We start from the raw sequence: 17,070 nt of genomic DNA on the forward strand, positions 1-17,070 counted from the left end.
AACCGATCTTGACCCGCTTAATTTTTTCCTCGGTATAGCAGCTGTGCGACATGCTAAAGGTCTCTTTCTTCATCAACAAAAATATGTGGAAGACATCCTTGCTCGTGCCAACATGTCGACATGTAAACCCGCTCAGACTCTTGTTGATACTAAGCCCAAGTTAGGGGCCGATGCAGGCCCTCCAGTTGCGGACCCTACCCTATTCCGTAGCTTGGCTGGTGCCTTGCAATATTTGACGTTCACTCGACCGGATATTTCATATGCTGTGCAACAAATTTGTCTCCATATGCATGACCCACGTGAAGCTCATTTTGGTGCACTAAAACGTATTGTCCGCTACTTACGAGGTACGTCTCACTTTGGATTACACCTTACGGCCGACATCGTCTCTTGTTGCGTATACCGATGCTGATTGGAGTGGCTGCCCCGATTCTCGCCGCTCCACTTCCGGTTACTGTGTGTATTTGGGTAATAATTTGGTCTCCTGGTCCTCTAAAAGACAAGCCACCGTCTCGAAGTCTAGTGCTGAGGCCGAGTACCGTGGTGTTGCAAATGTAGTTGCAGAAACTTGTTGGATTCGTAACCTGCTGCTCGAACTTCAATGCCCGATTCGAAAATCCACCATCATTTACTGTGACAATGTCTCGGCCATTTACTTATCTGGTAATCCCGTCAATCATCAGCGTACGAAACACATTGAGATTGACATACATTTTGTCCGGGAAAAAGTTGCTCTTGGTCAGGTTAAAGTGCTTCATGTTCCGTCACGCTATCAATATGCAGATATTTTTACTAAAGGCCTGCCTAAAGTCCTCTTTGATGACTTCCGTTCTAGTCTCAGCATCCGTCCACCTCCCGCTTCGACTAAGGGAGGGTATTAGAATATGTTAATATTCTTTCCACACTTTGTAAATATTAGTTAGCTATAATTATGGTAGGAGATTATATTGTTAGTAATTAGCTCCTATTTTCTAGTATTGACTAAGATAGCTAACCTAGGGGCATCTCACTGTATATATGTATGATTTGTATCCTTAACAGAGGCAGGCAATATAATTCTTATAGTTTCATTTTTTTTTTTCCTTATTAAATGTAATTTTCTTTGGTCCATAGACCATAATGTCCATTATAAAAGAAAAGAGGGAGCATTATACATTTGTACTACGTTGTTATATTTGTCGTGGTTCCATGCAAGGCGTGTTTCTGCCTCAATCAAGAATCTCTAAGCATTAGCCATGCAACTAAATATCATATAATTAGCTAAGTAGTTATTAAACTAATTAATCATTATCTATAAAAAATAAAAAATCATTAGATTAATCTTAAGTTGACGAATTTTGTCAACGCTAAGGTCTACATTCTTGTCACATAAACTTATTAACACAATAAAGAAATTATGCTAGGACTAAGAATTTTTTTTTTAAAGCTGTCTATATAAGAGGAAATATACGATTTATAAAGCTAAGTTACAAAATCGAGTTAATCTAGCTAATCAAATTAATTAGGTTTTATATTTATCACACTGTTTGAAATTATGGAGTTGGAAGCAAATATTAAGCCAACTAATGAAGCTAACACTTCGTTTTTCAAGACCTTGTTCAACGGTCTCAATTCGATTCTAGGTGCTATTTCTTTGTCTTTTAGATTCTACTCCTCGTTTAAAAGTCTTCGTATCAACCTCTTACATGTCTGTATGTAGGGTCTATCACTTTAGTAGATATTACATGTTGTAAACGAAAGGATGGTACTGAATCTCGGATAATGCCATCTCACTTTTCTTTTTATACTCGTAAATATAGCGAAGGAGCTGGTAAGCAACTAAGCATCACCTCATACATTGGCGGATCCATGCCTAAGAGTACAGGGTCCTCGGACACTGAAAAGAATTTTTTTTTTTTATGTTTTCGGCCATAATTTTATGCTAGAAATATCATTTTCATTGAATAATATATGTAAAATGTTATAAAGGACACCGGAAATATTTCTCTTGATCCACCACTGCTCATATAGTCTCCTTATGTAAAAGTTTTATGCATGGGACGTTATCTTTTTTACGTAAAGTTTACATGCATGCATGCAATTAAATCAATTACGTATGCATGCATGGATATAATATAACGTAAGCTAATTTTTTTTAAAATGATTAACAAATTACAGGAGTGGCAATTCTATCAATACCGTATGCCTTAGCCTCAGGAGGATGGTTAAGCTTGATACTACTCGTCATCATCATAATTGCATCAACTTACTCCGGAATTCTCACCAAAAGATGCATGGATTTGAACCCTAACATCAAAACGTACGGCCAAATCGGAGAATTCGCTTTTGGAAAAATCGGAAAAACAATCGTTTCCATCATACTATACGTCGATCTTTACTTAGTTTTAACAGGTTACTTAATTCTCGAAGGAGATAACCTCCATAGTCTTTTCCCAGGAGTAAAACTTCATGTGCAAGGATTACACATAGGTGGAAATCAAACCTTTGTGATGATAATCGCGGTCGCATTGTTACCGACAATTTGGCTAGATGATTTGAGGATACTTGCTTATGTTTCAGCTAGTGGGATTGTAGCTTGTGTTGTGATACTCGGGTCGGTTTTATGGGTTGGAGTTTTTGATGGAGTAGGGTTTCATAATAAAGGTGAACTTGTGAATTGGAAAGGACTTCCTATGGCTGTGAGTTTGTTCATGTTTTGTTATAGTGCAAACCCTGTGTTTCCTACCTTGTACACTTCAATGCAGAAGAAAAAACATTTCTCCAAGGTATGACTTTACGTTTACTTCGGTTTAGTTCAGCTTAATTCAAGATATAATTTTCATAGGAATAAAAATAACCTCAATTTATTATCTGTATGTTTAAGTGAATTTAGGACCTTTGGTTCAGTTTAGTTAAGCTTAATTCAGTGCATAATTAAGTTTCATGGGAATAGAAAGAACCGAAATTATGTGAGTTATTCCCTCCGTCCCGATCAATTGTTGTCCTTTGATTTTGGCACAAAGATCAAGGAAAGAGGAGATGGCCAATAACCAAATGACAAGTGGAACAAAGTGAATGAGAATGATCAAATTACTCATCAAGTTCATTCTTAAAATAGAAAGGACAACAAATGACTGAGACACCCCAAAATGAAAAAGGACAACAAATAATCGGGACAGAGGGAGTATATTTTAAGGGTATACTTCCTCCATCCAATCATTTTTGTACATTTGCTAAATATATATGAGTTATATTTTAATCAAATGTATAGAATTTATTAAAACGGAGGAAATATGTTTTAAGGGAATTTACGACCTTTGATTGTTGAATTGAAACAGCCCAGGCCATTATCTACTTAATATGGCAAAATTTCAATGAATCCGATCTGAATTCATTGAACCTTGCGGATCTAGGTCAAATATGGATTTGAAAATACTAGACCCTCTAGCTTGGACCGGATCTAAATCCAAGGTGGTGGGTGGTCGGGTGGATCACGGATTAGGATTTGGATCAGGTTGGAGAGGTATTTTTCTAATGGAGTATATTATCATATGACTGAAAAAGAAAAATATACTCCACTTGTTCTAGTCATTTGTTTACCTTTGATTTAGCATAAATACCAAAAAGAGTGGAAGAGACCATTTATAGATATTGTTAGTTTGTTACTTAATGACAAGTGGACAAAGAACCTTTTTGATGATCAAATTACCCATGAATAACATTCCCAGAGTAGAAACATAAACAAATGAATGAGACACCTTAAAATGAAATAGGTAAACAAATTATCGAAATGGAAGGAGTATGTAGTTAATCGCTCTAATGATCACATCAATGATTAAACTAGTTAATGTTCTTTTTTGATTGTAGGTATTGCTGATTGGGTTTGGGTGTGCAACAATCTTGAATGCTTCAATGGCAATCCTTGGCTACTTAATGTTTGGCTCGGCATTACAGTCTCAAATAACTTTAAACCTTCCGACTCGACATTTAAGCTCAAGAATCGCCATCTACACAGCATGGATGAGTCCTCTGTCGAAATTCGCACTAATTATGAAACCAGTTGCAGAAACAACAGAGAGTTGGTTTCCAAAGTATCGGAAGAACCGGGGTTTTAAGATGCTACTTAGGACAACCTTGGTTGCTACACAAGTAATCATCGCAATCTCAATTCCCTTCTTCGGAAGTTTAATGTCATTGGTCGGAGCACTGCTCAGCGCGACTGCTTCAATTACTGTCCCATGCTTATGTTACCTCAAGATCTCAAAGATTAGTCGGAGCTCAATCGAGGGAGTGTTCATCATGGTGCTTATAACACTAAGTTTAGTTATTGTAGTTATCGGTACATATACTTCCTTGAGAAGTATAGTTCAGGAAAAACTACACTCCATTAGGTAAAGAAACTAATGTTCATCCAATAAATCATCGATTTCAACTTCGCACTTTTCGTTGTAAACTGAAAAACGGAGAAATAATACAAGCTTCGAAATTATATATATGCGCCAGACCAAACCACACTTTGATTTCATAGGTTGAACCGAACCCGGGTTGCAAAGTTAGGGCGTTCGGTCTAGTGGGATACAAAACCAGGGAAAATTCAGGGCATGCAGCGCTAGTCGCTAGAGCGCCTTTAATATGAGCATGAAATACATCATGCTTGAGAAGATACTAATCTGATAGTACAGCTGCATTAAGGCTGATGACTAAAGAGGGCTCATTCTCAGCTACAAGATTTACAAGGGTCAAAGATCTCCATCAAAACCCCAAAATGAGATCTAATCTAACAAAAGCATTGTCGGAAAGTCGAGCATCCTGACTAAAAACAAACCTAAACGCTGTACAGATTGGCAACTGATGCGCTGATTATTTGACTTGTTACCTCTTGTAATGGAATCTTACCTTCAATAAGAACTGCATCTTCACCTGCATCATTAATCATCAAGAAATCAAAATTTGGTAAAAACCAAACAGGACAAATGTCTCAGTAACTAAACGGGACTAAAACGACTGGGGTTGAGAATAATATAAAGCAGGGTCATAGCACCGTGTATCACACAAAGCAAATAAGGATATTCACCCCATAAGTCACAATGAGACGAATGAGTCTGTGTCCAAGACTGAACTTTAAGGAGATCAGTCGGAAGGATTATGCATATGAGTAAGAAATTTGGAGTTCTTGATTTTAGGTTCAATAAATTCGGAATTGGTCAGACAGATGTCATAATGCATGTCAGGAGTCGGGAGTCTGGACGGGAATTTTGGGGATGTCGGGCGTGTAATATAGCATTTAAATTTAAAAGCATCTTGACCATCTCGGGCAACCTTGACATTTTGAGTTGAGGTTGGCGCTACCAAATAATAGCCACCTCAAAAATGCGTGCTCTAATTTTGTAGCAATTCCGAAACAATGGCCTCAAAAAACCGATTGTCTAGTTGAGATTAGTCACCCTCGGAGCATGTTAGCATCATATTAAGGCCCGTATCAACCAGCAAACAGATATTGTGTCCAATAAGAGAGGCAATGCCTCACTTTAAACTAACCAGTAAGAGTTAAAAATAGTGGTATTTCACATCTATCAAAGCTCCCACTTATCCGACAACTCAAGTCATTTCACAAATAGAACTAGAGTCAAGCTCAAGCGGGATCAATTTCCATGTTAACTCTACCAAGAATGTTCCCTTGGTACTCTTGGTAGTGGATTCGTTGAATAAAATACGAGGACACTTTCATGCCAACTCCAATCACAAGCCATTTAAGTGATTTCAACAATAAAGTAACAATCACGATACACATTGTGCAAGATATCCATTAAAACAGGGCAAAAAGAAAATCAGTAGAGCTTACTTGAGCTGTGTCATAGACAATGTACTCATTGTACATGAGCTCTGATGATTTCACCTTGGAATCCACAGGTTTTCCGCAGGGCACAACCACTTCATCCCTCCACTTTGCAAAACCTTTCGCATCAGGTACCTTCTTGCCAAGTCCTTTGGTGGAATGCTTTCCTTTTGGAGGTTTATCCATGTACTAGACCACATAATAGTCAGAATATTAATGTTGTCGGAGCAAATAAGTAACATAAATCCAGGAAACTAAATACAAGGCAAAGAAGAAAGTAAATGCTGGTCTGATCAAAGCTCTTAAGCACAGCAGTCCATTTTTATTATTTTCTTTAAAATAGAAAGCTCTATGTTTTTTACTTCCATAGCTTTATTTCCATATTTCCAATGGAGTCAAAGACTCCATAACTCTTTGGTTCCGGATTATAATGGAACAAATCAAAATGGCTCACAAAAGTGGATGCACTTCTTGCTCTTGGGAAGTAGCGGTCCTTCGATGCAGTTCTCGACGCAATTTTCATCTTATCCTCTTTGTGTTGCTAACACAACGGTAAGGCTGCGTACATCCGACCCCCCTTACCCCGCAATTTGCGGTAGCCATTGAGGCACTGGAAAAATGTTGTTGTTGTTGTATAGCTTTATTTGCATATTGACTCTTTTATCTTGTTTTCCTGATTTTCCAATATCTTTTTACTTTCACTATTTTACCAATCATTAATGATTTAGGCCTCGTTTGGTTACACTCTCAATTCATGGGAATTCTAAACTCCCAGGAATTGAGTTTTTGATAACATGTTTGGTTACCCCCCATATTACAAAATGGGGGAGTTTACAATTCCAAGGGAGTTTTCAACTCCTACATGATGTAGGAGTTTAATTACCAACCCCTACCTAGGTAATTGGAAACTCCCCCATCCTATTTCCTTAAAATTACCCATTTGCCCATTTGTATAAATTAGTTGTCAGTAATATTACGGAGGGGTATATTGGTAATTAGAAACTAAAATCATGTAAATTGACACGGTTCAACCAAACATTGCATGGGAGTTTAATTCCTGGGAAAAACTAACTCCCCCATGGCAACCAAACATATTTTTATCATTTCATGGGAATTGGATGTAGGAGTTGGATTCCGGTGAATTTCAAACTACCACAAGAATTCTATTCCTGCATGAACCAAACGAGGCCTTAAAGTACGATTCATGTTATCCAACCCCAAATCAATTGGAAAAAAGGGATATATTGTTTAGACGTGAAATCCAATGGAACATAATTAGCAACTATTTTTGCTCCACAGAAAAGAAGAGGGCCTTAAATTAGACTCACCTGTGCTTTTTTGAGCTCATGGACTTGTCCTAAAGCTACCTCACTTAGAAGCATCAAGCCGACAGGACTTTTACGGTCAGTGTAGCAATACTGAGCACTCTTGCTGACAAGATCAGCAAAGTAAACCCCTTTGCCAAACTGCACGGAAACCAATAGTAAAACGTAGTAAGAGAAATAGATTGTAAGTTATATAAACTATTACTCCCTCCATTCAACTTTTATCACCCCACTTCTCCAATATATGTGAGGATTATTATATTGAAGTGGTGTGATAAAAGTTGAATGGAGGGAGTATTAAATATATCTGGAAGGAAAGCGCTAAACAGATGGACAAACCATGTAACCAGTAGCTGGAGCCTCTGGAGGAGCAATTCTGAGCCCTTGGCTTAGGATGCCCACATAATTTGTCAACCGAGAACCTGTCAGAGAATGTAGCACCGTGTATGAATTTTTTATCTAGCTCTGTTATGGAGTGATGAAGAGAGTATACATTTTATTCATGTGTTAGTATAGAGCATTGACTACAGTTATACAAGATTGAATATTACCATGCCATAGGAGCATTCTATTGCCAAGCTTCTCACGGTGGGGTGCAAACTTATCAGACTCGCCTTCTCTTTCAAGTGAAAAAACGTCTTCTAGTTCAAGGCTCCAATCCTGAATTGTGTAAGATATGATAAAAGAAAAAATTAGATTTCTCTACTAAAGAGCAAATGGTATGTAGTATTAGTTCCACATAACTTACCGTATGTGTAGGAGCATGTGTAGTTAAAAGATATTTCTCAATCAATCGATACTCTTCACTATCATGAAGCAAGGGAACCATATCACAGTTCAGCTTCTTATACTTCTCGTCAAGAGTATCATCATTATCTGCATCAAAGCCCACCAATCTGGAAGCAATCTCTATATCCTGGAGAGCTTCTAGCATTTTAACCTGTAATGCAAATTAGTTTAACATGTCAAGCGCTTGAGAAAATCAAAATAAAACCAAAATACTGTACATATAAACATGATTACAGAGGTATACTATTTTAGCCGTATAAATAAAAAAAAAAAACACGAACTTGATATACGTCAGCTAAATTGACATCAGCTTGCTCCAATCAGCACAATACCTTCCACCCCCAGAATAGCACACAAGCACTGAACTATTGAAAGCAAAAGGCTATATGTTCGAGGTGTGAGAGAAGGTACAAGGCGGGGGTTCAAAAATGTGACTCATTGTACACAGTACCTCATTCCTACCGCTTAGCCAAGACCTCATTAATAGCAAAAGACAATTATGAGTTGCAGGAGAAGCAAGTCAAGTAAATATGCCTAGTAGTTTCTTTACCTTTGACTTAAAATCATCTTCATCACGTATTACATGGGGATGAATAGATGGTATCATAGTAAAAAACCGATTGCTTGCGTCAACGATCAAGCTTTCCTTAACAGATGATTGTAGTGCAGCATCTTCCAATAAATTTTGGATTTGCGTCAAGGCCTCGAACCCTATAAAAGGATGAAAGAAGGTAAGTAGTCAAGGCCACTGAAGCTTTGATCAAAAGTGCAAACTTTTCAAATGCCATTTTCCAAATTGTATTATGTTACCTTTTTGTATGTTTCCCTTGCTCAGTTTCCCAAGAGGCATTTCAGACAGGTTGATTTCAAACTCCAACATGGCAGCTCTGCAAGATGACAAAAAACTTTTGTATATCTGAGGAAGAGAGGAAAGCCACAAAGATATGGAGGGTGGAATTTAACCTATAAGTTTCCACATTGAAGAGCATCTTAATTAACTCTTTCAGTGCAGGTGCTAGCTGACTATTTCCATCGTCTATTTTTTTCCTTGGGGCCTGCTTATTGACTCCATAATCCTGACCATGACAAGCGCAAATATTTAACACTAAAGCAAAGCCACATAATTGAATCAATTTTTCCACAAGAGACAAGGATAGCAGCAGTACAATATCTAATGGAAAGAATTTGCCAGGAACTTTCTGAAAATTTTGTTTATGCACCCAAGCTTCCCATGGATTTCCAGTTTTCTCTAAAAACAGCTTCTTGAATTGCTGAACGGCATCTTCTTTTGACATCTCCTCAAGTTTGTTATTTCCGATTTTCTCGGAGCCAACCCGACCCCATTTCCGGAAAACATAGCAATCTGGACTCTTGTCCTCTTGAATGATTTGTAGGATGTAGTAACTTTCAAAGTCATAAGATAACAAAGCTTAGAATCTTAGATAAGCCACCGACATCGAATAAAGATGTGATCACGGGTAAAGCAGCTATAGAATGCGACATAGAGGTACACTTGTCTACCTGTTAATACCCGTTGAAAGATCAGACATGCTTAAAGTAGTGTTGTATATGCTAGTTCCCTCCTCCAGAATGTGACCAGAATCTTGCAGTCCAGAAGCCTCATGCACGGCACTTCGCCCTTTGACTTTGACCGTAACCATACTAGATGATTCCTCGGTGGCCTCAACTTTGTATAAACCAAAAGGAAGCTTCTTTTGTCTTTCTATACAATTAACTAGATAATCTTCTCTAACGATTGGAATCTTCATCCTCCTGTCACAACAAGCATGAAATGATGGAGACACATGAACCAACTATTTCAAAATAACGCAAAATAATTTATTGAGATGCAAGAAACTATTAGTAACCTGGCCTTCTTCATCTCAGCATTTTGCCCACTAAGCCCTCCACCCACAACCAAGCAATTTGTATCTGCAGTATAAGCATAAGTGTATCATTTCATAGTTAATCTAAAGATCCGAATTCAGACAAAATCATAAAATGACACTTTTAAGAGCAACCAGAGAAGTAACTGAACCTTTCTTGACCTTCGCATGAACCTGGCCACCTGCTCCTTCAATTTTGCTTGTAAATTCCTCCTGAACGATAAGCACCCTAAATATTAGGAGACACTATGCCCTCCAATAACTTACCCATGTTTATATAATATACAAGGGAGGAAAAGATACCATTGTTTCCTTGCGTAACCCAGCCATTGAGACTCTGAGATCTCCCAACGGTTCATCTTTTAAGGAGCTATGTTGCCCATTTGCAGTTTGGTTTCCACCAGGAGTGTTAGAAGATGGAGGCTGCAATAATCTAGCAGGTTTCACGGCTTTTTGAGACTTTGACCACTGTCCACCATCAATGGAACTAAGGTTACCACATACATATGGCTGGTAAACATAAAGCCACGTTTAAAGGGAAATACCTTGAGAAGATACTCGTTGTCCGTTTTTTCAGGGATTTTCCACTTCTCCTTGATTCGTTTAGGCTGACTATCTGAGAAAGAACATTTGCTCCATTCCGAGAGATATCCATGGCACTTATAGGTCGCTCCAGAATAATGAAGATGGCCAGAGCAAGATGGACATAATTCAAGTGGTCCAAACATCATGCCATCGGCACTAAAATGGTAGATAGAGCGAAAGAATCAGGTTCAAGCTTCTCCACAGACTAAATAGACATGTTTAGCTTAACAAACATACTGATTGAGGGTACAAATTAAAGACAAGCAGAAAGATACACAAGTGATCTTTAACAGTAATCAAGGTTAAAAGTTGAGTAGAAAGTGACACAAAGAGATAAATAAGTGAGGCTTATTCACCCTGTCATTATTATAAATTTATAATCCTCGTTCCTAATCATCTCATCATCTAATCCACTTCGACAAGCAAGCAAGCAAGCAAGTATGCGTAACAAAGATTGATGGATTTGCAAAGCTAGAATTCACCACTATTTAGCTATAGCATATGATGGTATAAATCATTAAAGCTCATTAAATTATCCCACTCCTTATTTATCCTTGCATTTCACGACAGTCTTTAATCAACCTATATGCTACTCCATGCGTCCTCTCAAATAGTTTGTGTATCCAATTTTAGTTCATCGGACCTTTCCCATCAATAGTTTATGTTTTCTTTATATAGATATGTTTTTGTGTGGTAGATGGTTGGTTTTTGACTTTCTTCACTTGCATATGCTTACACAAACAGCCGATTCAAAAGCAAACATAAACTATTCTCAAGGACAGATGGAGTATCACAGAGTAAGACTTCGTCAATATATAACTCCGTCCATCTCATTTATAATGTCCACATTTGACTAAAGGGTCATTTAAGATTTGGTGATGAGACATCATTATTACCCCTAGACTCGAAGAATTTACATGCCGAGAACTCGAGATACCACATCACCCTTACCATTACGCTACTTAACTAAGAACGGTATAAAAAGATCGTTTTTTTTTTAAATTTTACTCAAAATCAAAAGGGGACATTTATTTTGGGATGGACAAAATGGAAAAGATATATACATGAGTACAGGACAAAGGGAGTATGTTTTAGGATATAGCCATATTAGTACATTAGGATAGTACCGATGTTCAATGTACGCACTAAATCTGTATCACAGTTTAAGACCGAAACAGGATATGGTGGGAGTGAAAAGAAATGAAACTTGCCAGCGGTCTCTCAAGAGTAGCTCCGAGCCAGATGTGCTTTGGCCATTAAGTTCAAGCATTTGTCGCAATTCACCTGTTGAAACATGTTTCTTCAGATCATCTTTCAGATCCCATAATGCTTTAGTTTGAGCCTCCAGTTTTCTATCCAAGGCATCTTCTCCACCCCCACCCCCATGAGCACTAGCTTGAGCAGTACATTTACGCATTATCCTATCAGGATCAGTCTTCAATACTTTAACATTGTGGTCAAGTGGATCATTTCCCCCAGCATGTTCTCGCTTGGTCCCACCTCTGGTTTTGCTCTCTTTTAAAGGCTCCCCATCACATTTTAGACCTGAAATAGTGACTACTTTCTTAAACAAATATGTTACATATCTCAACATCAGTAAGACGAGCAGAAAAATATGCCTCATAAAGTACTCCCTACTATATTTTGGAATTGTCCTATTTCTTTTCGGCAAAGAAATCCAATATTTAGGAGAGCAAGTGGGACAGAGTCGTGAATAGCTAAAGCAAAATAGTACTTCGTAATTGGGAGGGTTGGTTAGGTTTAAATTGGCTTTGAAAGACAAAAAGGAGAATTCTAAAGAATAAGAGGGGTACCAAGTAATATCCTTCAAAAGATAACAAACAGTTAAGTACAAAAAAAAACCGTACCACTCTCTGTGGAAGAGGCTTTTCCTTTAGCAGCGTTACGAAGAGAAGCTTGATCAGAAGGTGGAATGCTATCCCAACCAGATAATTTGTTCGGCAATGTAGAAGGATATAACTGTATAAAACATACGGCGTGATACCATGACAAACCCCTCGCTCCTTGACCACCAATTTTAGCCGAGATCCTAACCTGCATAAGCAATATTAAATAACAAATGAATATGATTCACATTTCAATGAAGTAGGTGTCATGCATGCATCATAATAAAGTAAAAGTAGTGACATAACATTATTCCATTTCTTCATTCACCTGAACTTGGTATCCAGTCTGCTAAACAATTTTTTCATTTAGTTTTCCTCTTCAAGCATTTCTATGCCAAATCAATTCATTAAGCACTTTTTACAATGATAAGTTTGACAAGACATCACTAAGTTTGACAAACCCTATTAGGTAATTCATGACCTCCTGGAAGGTGACTTAAGGCTTAGGCGGAGGATTTAGCCAGCTTCATTCCCTGCTTAAAGGCCATGTCTGATCTAGATTGACCCTATATAAGTCCAATACAACGGCAACTTACATTTATCTTGCCTATTTAAAAAGGCATAGTTCAAAAACATATCAACCACAAAGACATACTTTGAACCCACAATTTTCTTCATAAAGACTTTCGAAGAAGATATAAACATTCTTGTACACGACAAGCTCTATTAAATTCACAAGGGACAAGCACATGAATTAACTACTCTCAACTCAGGAGTTTAAGATGAATTTCATTAAAGACAGGAAATAAGTAATGGATGCACACATATGCTGAGAATACTTAGGAGATTCGAGGATATTAGATTTTATCGTTAGCCTTTTCCTGAGCATAATACACACCTCTCCTTTGGTTATCTTTTGGCTGCAGCACTTGCATGCTGCACGAGAAGTTTGTGATACTTCAATACCATAAGCTTCAGGAGCTGAAGCACGAGCTGGGGCGATAGCAGGCGTGTTATTAGAGACTCCACTGGCCTCAATGTATTTCCTTAGCTTTTGTTGATCTTCCCATCTAAGTGACTCAATACCTTCTACATCATCAACCCTGAATTGAATTAAAAATAAGGGGAAGGCCCCATGTCGTTACAAGCTTAGAAATCTCCTTTGGGGAACATAGCAAATTTCTACTAAACTGATTACTAAATTAGAGCACATACAATTTGATTTGCTTCGCTTTCTTCATAATGCAAGTAGCATGGTGCCACATCTGGTGAAAAAGAACAGATGAATTAAAAGCTTTGTCAAAAATCAAAAATCATGTGACAGTTTCACAGATTTACATCAGACTTGGAGGTAAAAATGTCTTAACTGTTACTCACATCATAAGCTTCATATTCGTAGTTCATGTACATAATAATCTGGCAGTCAGAAAGCTTAAAGAACACAACATTGAAGTCTAAAACTACAGCTGCCGATCAAAGTTAACCCCTTCCGACATAGTGAAAGATTTTTACTTGCAAGATAATTTCAGACACGAAAACCCTTTATCCCCCTAGGCCCTAACTACTTTCTAGTCTAAACAATGCAATACTACTATAGTTCTTCTAACCAAGTTTCAGCACACTTAACCCACATTGGATACTTGACACCACAGTTCGAGCATGGACACTAAAACCCTTTATCTATAGCACAATGTGAGACGAATCAAGGCATCATATAAATAAATGAGGAGTATTTGGGATAGTCTCACATGGACCGGCTTATACAATACTCACCCCACACAAAAATAGCGACCCTGAAACTCGAAACCATGTACCCCTAACCAAATGCCAAACACCCATACTGTCATACCTAATCCAACTAACACAATGTGTTACAACATTCAAATTCAACTCAACATCCCAACATTGCAAAGTTTTCATCTTAACTGTTCATCAAAACCCTAAAACTAAAAACTCAACTAATTAACCTTCTAACAAAAACCCAATTCATAAACCTCGCAATTAAACAAGAAAGCCCCAACATTTGCACAAAGTTATACTCAAAATCACACATACCCATTAAAAAAACAAGAATTGGGAAATGGGTAATTACAAAAAATGAAAGATAAAAAGAGTGAAGAAAATTACAGGCATAAAACCATCAAATTGTTGAGATTGAACCATTTTACCAAGACGAAGAACCTCTTTACCAATGTTACTTTTACAAGTTCTACAAGAAGCTCTCGCTGATTTCGCATATTCTGCTTTCCATGGCTTTTCTGGGGCCGCCATTTTCGTCACTCAAATTTTTAGTTTATTTTATTGAGATTTGGATGAAAGAATGTGGGATTTTGATTGTTGTAGTGTAGGGTTGATTATGTATTTTTATGTTCTTGTTTCCATAGTTTATTACTCAGCACCAACAATAAAGAGGATCCTTTTAACACTCTTTTTCTTCTAAAAGGGCATTCTCTCTATTGTGAGGCACATGTTACTAGACTTGGCAAAAGCAATCCGACCTGATTGACCCGACCCAAAAAAGCTGACCCGAGACCCGAAGTGACCCGAACTACATCACCCGAATGTGACCCGAAAATCCAAATTGACCCGACCCAACCCGAACATGACCCGAGCTTTCTTGACCCGAACTGATCTGATCCGAAACCACCAAACCCGAAAATGACCCGACAAAATATAACTCAAATTGAACCGAAAAGACTTGAAATGACAATCTCTCTATTATTCATTGACCCGAAAATGACCCGACCCGAAACAACTCGACCCGCTTGACCCGGAACTGACCCGACAAAAAACCCGAAATAGGCCCGGAACCCGAAATGACCAGTCCCGACCCGAGTTAACCCGAAATCAATGAGAAACCCGAACTGACCCGACCTGAATTGACCCGACCCGAACCCGACCCGTTTTGCCAGGTTTACATGTTACCCATTCTCTTAGTAACACAAAAATATTTACTTCCTCTATTTTCCTCTAATTTTAGAGGAAAGTTTACAATGGCCCTAGTGCCCACAAACCAATCATTATTTGTCTTTTGCATAATAATTTTTTTTTTTATCTTTTATAGAATTTTGAGATTATTTAAAATAAGAGATGTAATATGAGAGGATCGTCTCTATTGTGGTAACAAATAATGGAAGAGGATGATAATGGTGAGAAATGAGATTGATGAAAGAGAAAATGAGGTGTCGAAAAAATAGAGGAAGAGTGGAAAAATAGGAGGAAGATAACATCCTCTCTATTGTGGATGCTCTCATATGGTAACTAGTGATACTAGTTCTCTCTTATGTTTGTCCATTTTAGGCCCCATTATTTTGAATCGTATTCGCTATTTTGGTGCGCACGGGATAAATTCCAGATATATCAGGTAAATTACGCGAGAGTTACATGCTCAAAGTCTAGAAGGCATACCCTCAAGCTTCACAAGTTGTTAATATAATATCCACATTCCACAAGATCGCTGTTGGTGACGCTTAAACCCGAGTCCCTTGAAAATCACCCTAATTTTAACAACTAAATTTTACCTTTTTTTTTTTTTGTGGAACGAGACGAGGAGACTCCACTGGTGTGGGCATTATTTTGGATTTAATTCACTTAGTTTAGGTTCAACTTTATTAAGTTAGGGACTACTGAAGCACGAAGAGAGAGAAAATCAATAAAACCCCCAAAATAAAAAAACCCCCAATTATCGACCACCTCCTCGCCGGCGGCTTCTCCGGTCGCCTCTTTGGGTCGCCGACGAGACTATTTCAACCTTTTATACTTCTTCCTCTCACTGCCATCCGGTGAGTTGTTCATTTTAATCGTTTGTGTTCGTATTCATCTATCAATCGCGACTGGGGTTTGGGGACTTTCGCTAAGTCGCCCACCTGCAACAACCGGCAACCGCATATCCTCCGATCGTCTTCTTTGGTTTTTGTTTTAGGGTTCGGGTCCGTTTCTCCTCTCTAGCTTGATTTTTGTCATTTAGGGTTCGGATTTGTTTCCTTTATCGCCTTAATTTAATCGTCTGTTTTCTCGCTATTGTTGATTAATTCGTGGCTGCTAAGTCACCGGAGACTCCATCTTCTCCGATCGTCTTCTTTGGTGATTTGTTTATTGTCTATCAGCTTGTTTTTCTGGGTTTTTCATTCAATCTGATTGCTGGTTTTTGTTCTCTGTCGAGGGGTCTCTCCCTTTTCCAATTTTTCTGAGTCGTTCGATGTTGTGGTGTACTGGTTTGCTCCTGTTTTTTCAGTTTTTTCTGAGTCGTTCGGTGTTGTGGTGTGTTGTATCCCTTCTTAGGAATTGTGTATCTATGTCTTCCGCTAACATTTATCAAAAGTTTCTTGAAACTTTTGCTAGTGCCCATGTCAGCGATGGGTTTATGGAGAATAATGGGGATAGGATGTTAGGCTACTTTATGAAATTGCAGGGATCAGCTCCGTTAATTTTAGCTGAGGTGAAGGAGCTTAAAGATAAGGGGACCGGTCTTTTTAGGCAAAATGATTTTGATAGTGCCGCGGAGTGTTATGATGAAGCTGTAAATTACTTAGTCTGAGCTTGGGAGATATTGGAGGTGAAGATATTCAATTGTTATCTGACCTTGCAGTTTCTCTTATGTCTAATATGGCTGCATGTGCCCTGAAACTTGAGGAATACAGAGCTGCCTCGGGTTTATGCTCCATGATTTTGAACACATTCTCTCGTAATGTTAAGGCACTTTTTCGTAGAGCGGTTGCTTATATGAAGTTGAAAAGGTTTTCGAAAGCTGAATTGGATCTGGTTCAGGCCTTAATGGTGGAACCAAGTAATAAGGATGTGTTAAGGGAATTAGAGGTGGTAAA

General features: G+C 38.1%; 2 protein-coding genes across 2 annotated transcripts; one reads left to right on the forward strand and one right to left on the reverse strand.

The window, feature by feature from the left end:
* The first annotated feature begins 1,534 nt into the window (after positions 1-1,534).
* Positions 1,535-4,374, forward strand: LOC141651063 (amino acid transporter AVT1I-like). The gene is made up of 3 exons (XM_074458789.1): positions 1,535-1,622; positions 2,158-2,765; positions 3,847-4,374. Exons 1-3 carry the CDS (start codon positions 1,535-1,537, stop codon positions 4,372-4,374), a joined length of 1,224 nt encoding a protein of 407 aa, XP_074314890.1.
* A 68-nt stretch (positions 4,375-4,442) lies between these two features.
* On the reverse strand, positions 4,443-15,552 carry LOC141652956 (poly [ADP-ribose] polymerase 1). The gene is made up of 21 exons (XM_074460577.1): positions 15,496-15,552; positions 14,375-14,638; positions 13,463-13,512; positions 13,146-13,350; positions 12,269-12,455; positions 11,612-11,945; positions 10,361-10,556; positions 10,119-10,283; positions 9,968-10,028; positions 9,798-9,861; positions 9,451-9,702; positions 9,096-9,333; positions 8,893-9,005; positions 8,740-8,816; positions 8,480-8,640; positions 7,889-8,080; positions 7,692-7,800; positions 7,480-7,562; positions 7,144-7,281; positions 5,822-6,004; positions 4,443-4,899 (listed from the first exon to the last, which is right to left on the reverse strand). The coding sequence occupies exons 2-21, from the start codon at positions 14,516-14,518 to the stop codon at positions 4,852-4,854; spliced, it is 3,000 nt and encodes a 999-aa protein (XP_074316678.1). The 5' UTR covers positions 14,519-14,638; positions 15,496-15,552; the 3' UTR covers positions 4,443-4,851.
* Between the last annotated feature and the right edge of the window lie 1,518 nt (positions 15,553-17,070).

Source organism: Silene latifolia, chromosome 4 (assembly GCF_048544455.1).
Source record: "Silene latifolia isolate original U9 population chromosome 4, ASM4854445v1, whole genome shotgun sequence".
Taxonomy (NCBI): Eukaryota; Viridiplantae; Streptophyta; class Magnoliopsida; order Caryophyllales; family Caryophyllaceae; genus Silene; species Silene latifolia.

What these genes read in the sequence shown, in the direction of transcription:
- LOC141651063 (XM_074458789.1), top strand. Translation starts at nt 1,535, where the DNA reads ATGGAGTTGGAAGCAAATATTAAGCCAACTAATGAAGCTAACACTTCG. An exon ending in CGGTCTCAATTCGATTCTAG is followed by an intron (nt 1,623 to 2,157) that starts GTGCTATTTCTT and finishes AACAAATTACAG; the next exon opens with GAGTGGCAATTCTATCAATA. An exon ending in AGAAAAAACATTTCTCCAAG is followed by an intron (nt 2,766 to 3,846) that starts GTATGACTTTAC and finishes TTTTGATTGTAG; the next exon opens with GTATTGCTGATTGGGTTTGG.
- LOC141652956 (XM_074460577.1), bottom strand. Translation starts at nt 14,518, where the DNA reads ATGGCGGCCCCAGAAAAGCCATGGAAAGCAGAATATGCGAAATCAGCG. An exon ending in CAAGGGAAACATACAAAAAG is followed by an intron (nt 8,641 to 8,739) that starts GTAACATAATAC and finishes ATCCTTTTATAG; the next exon opens with GGTTCGAGGCCTTGACGCAA. An exon ending in ATGAGCTCAAAAAAGCACAG is followed by an intron (nt 6,005 to 7,143) that starts GTGAGTCTAATT and finishes TATGTGGTCTAG; the next exon opens with TACATGGATAAACCTCCAAA.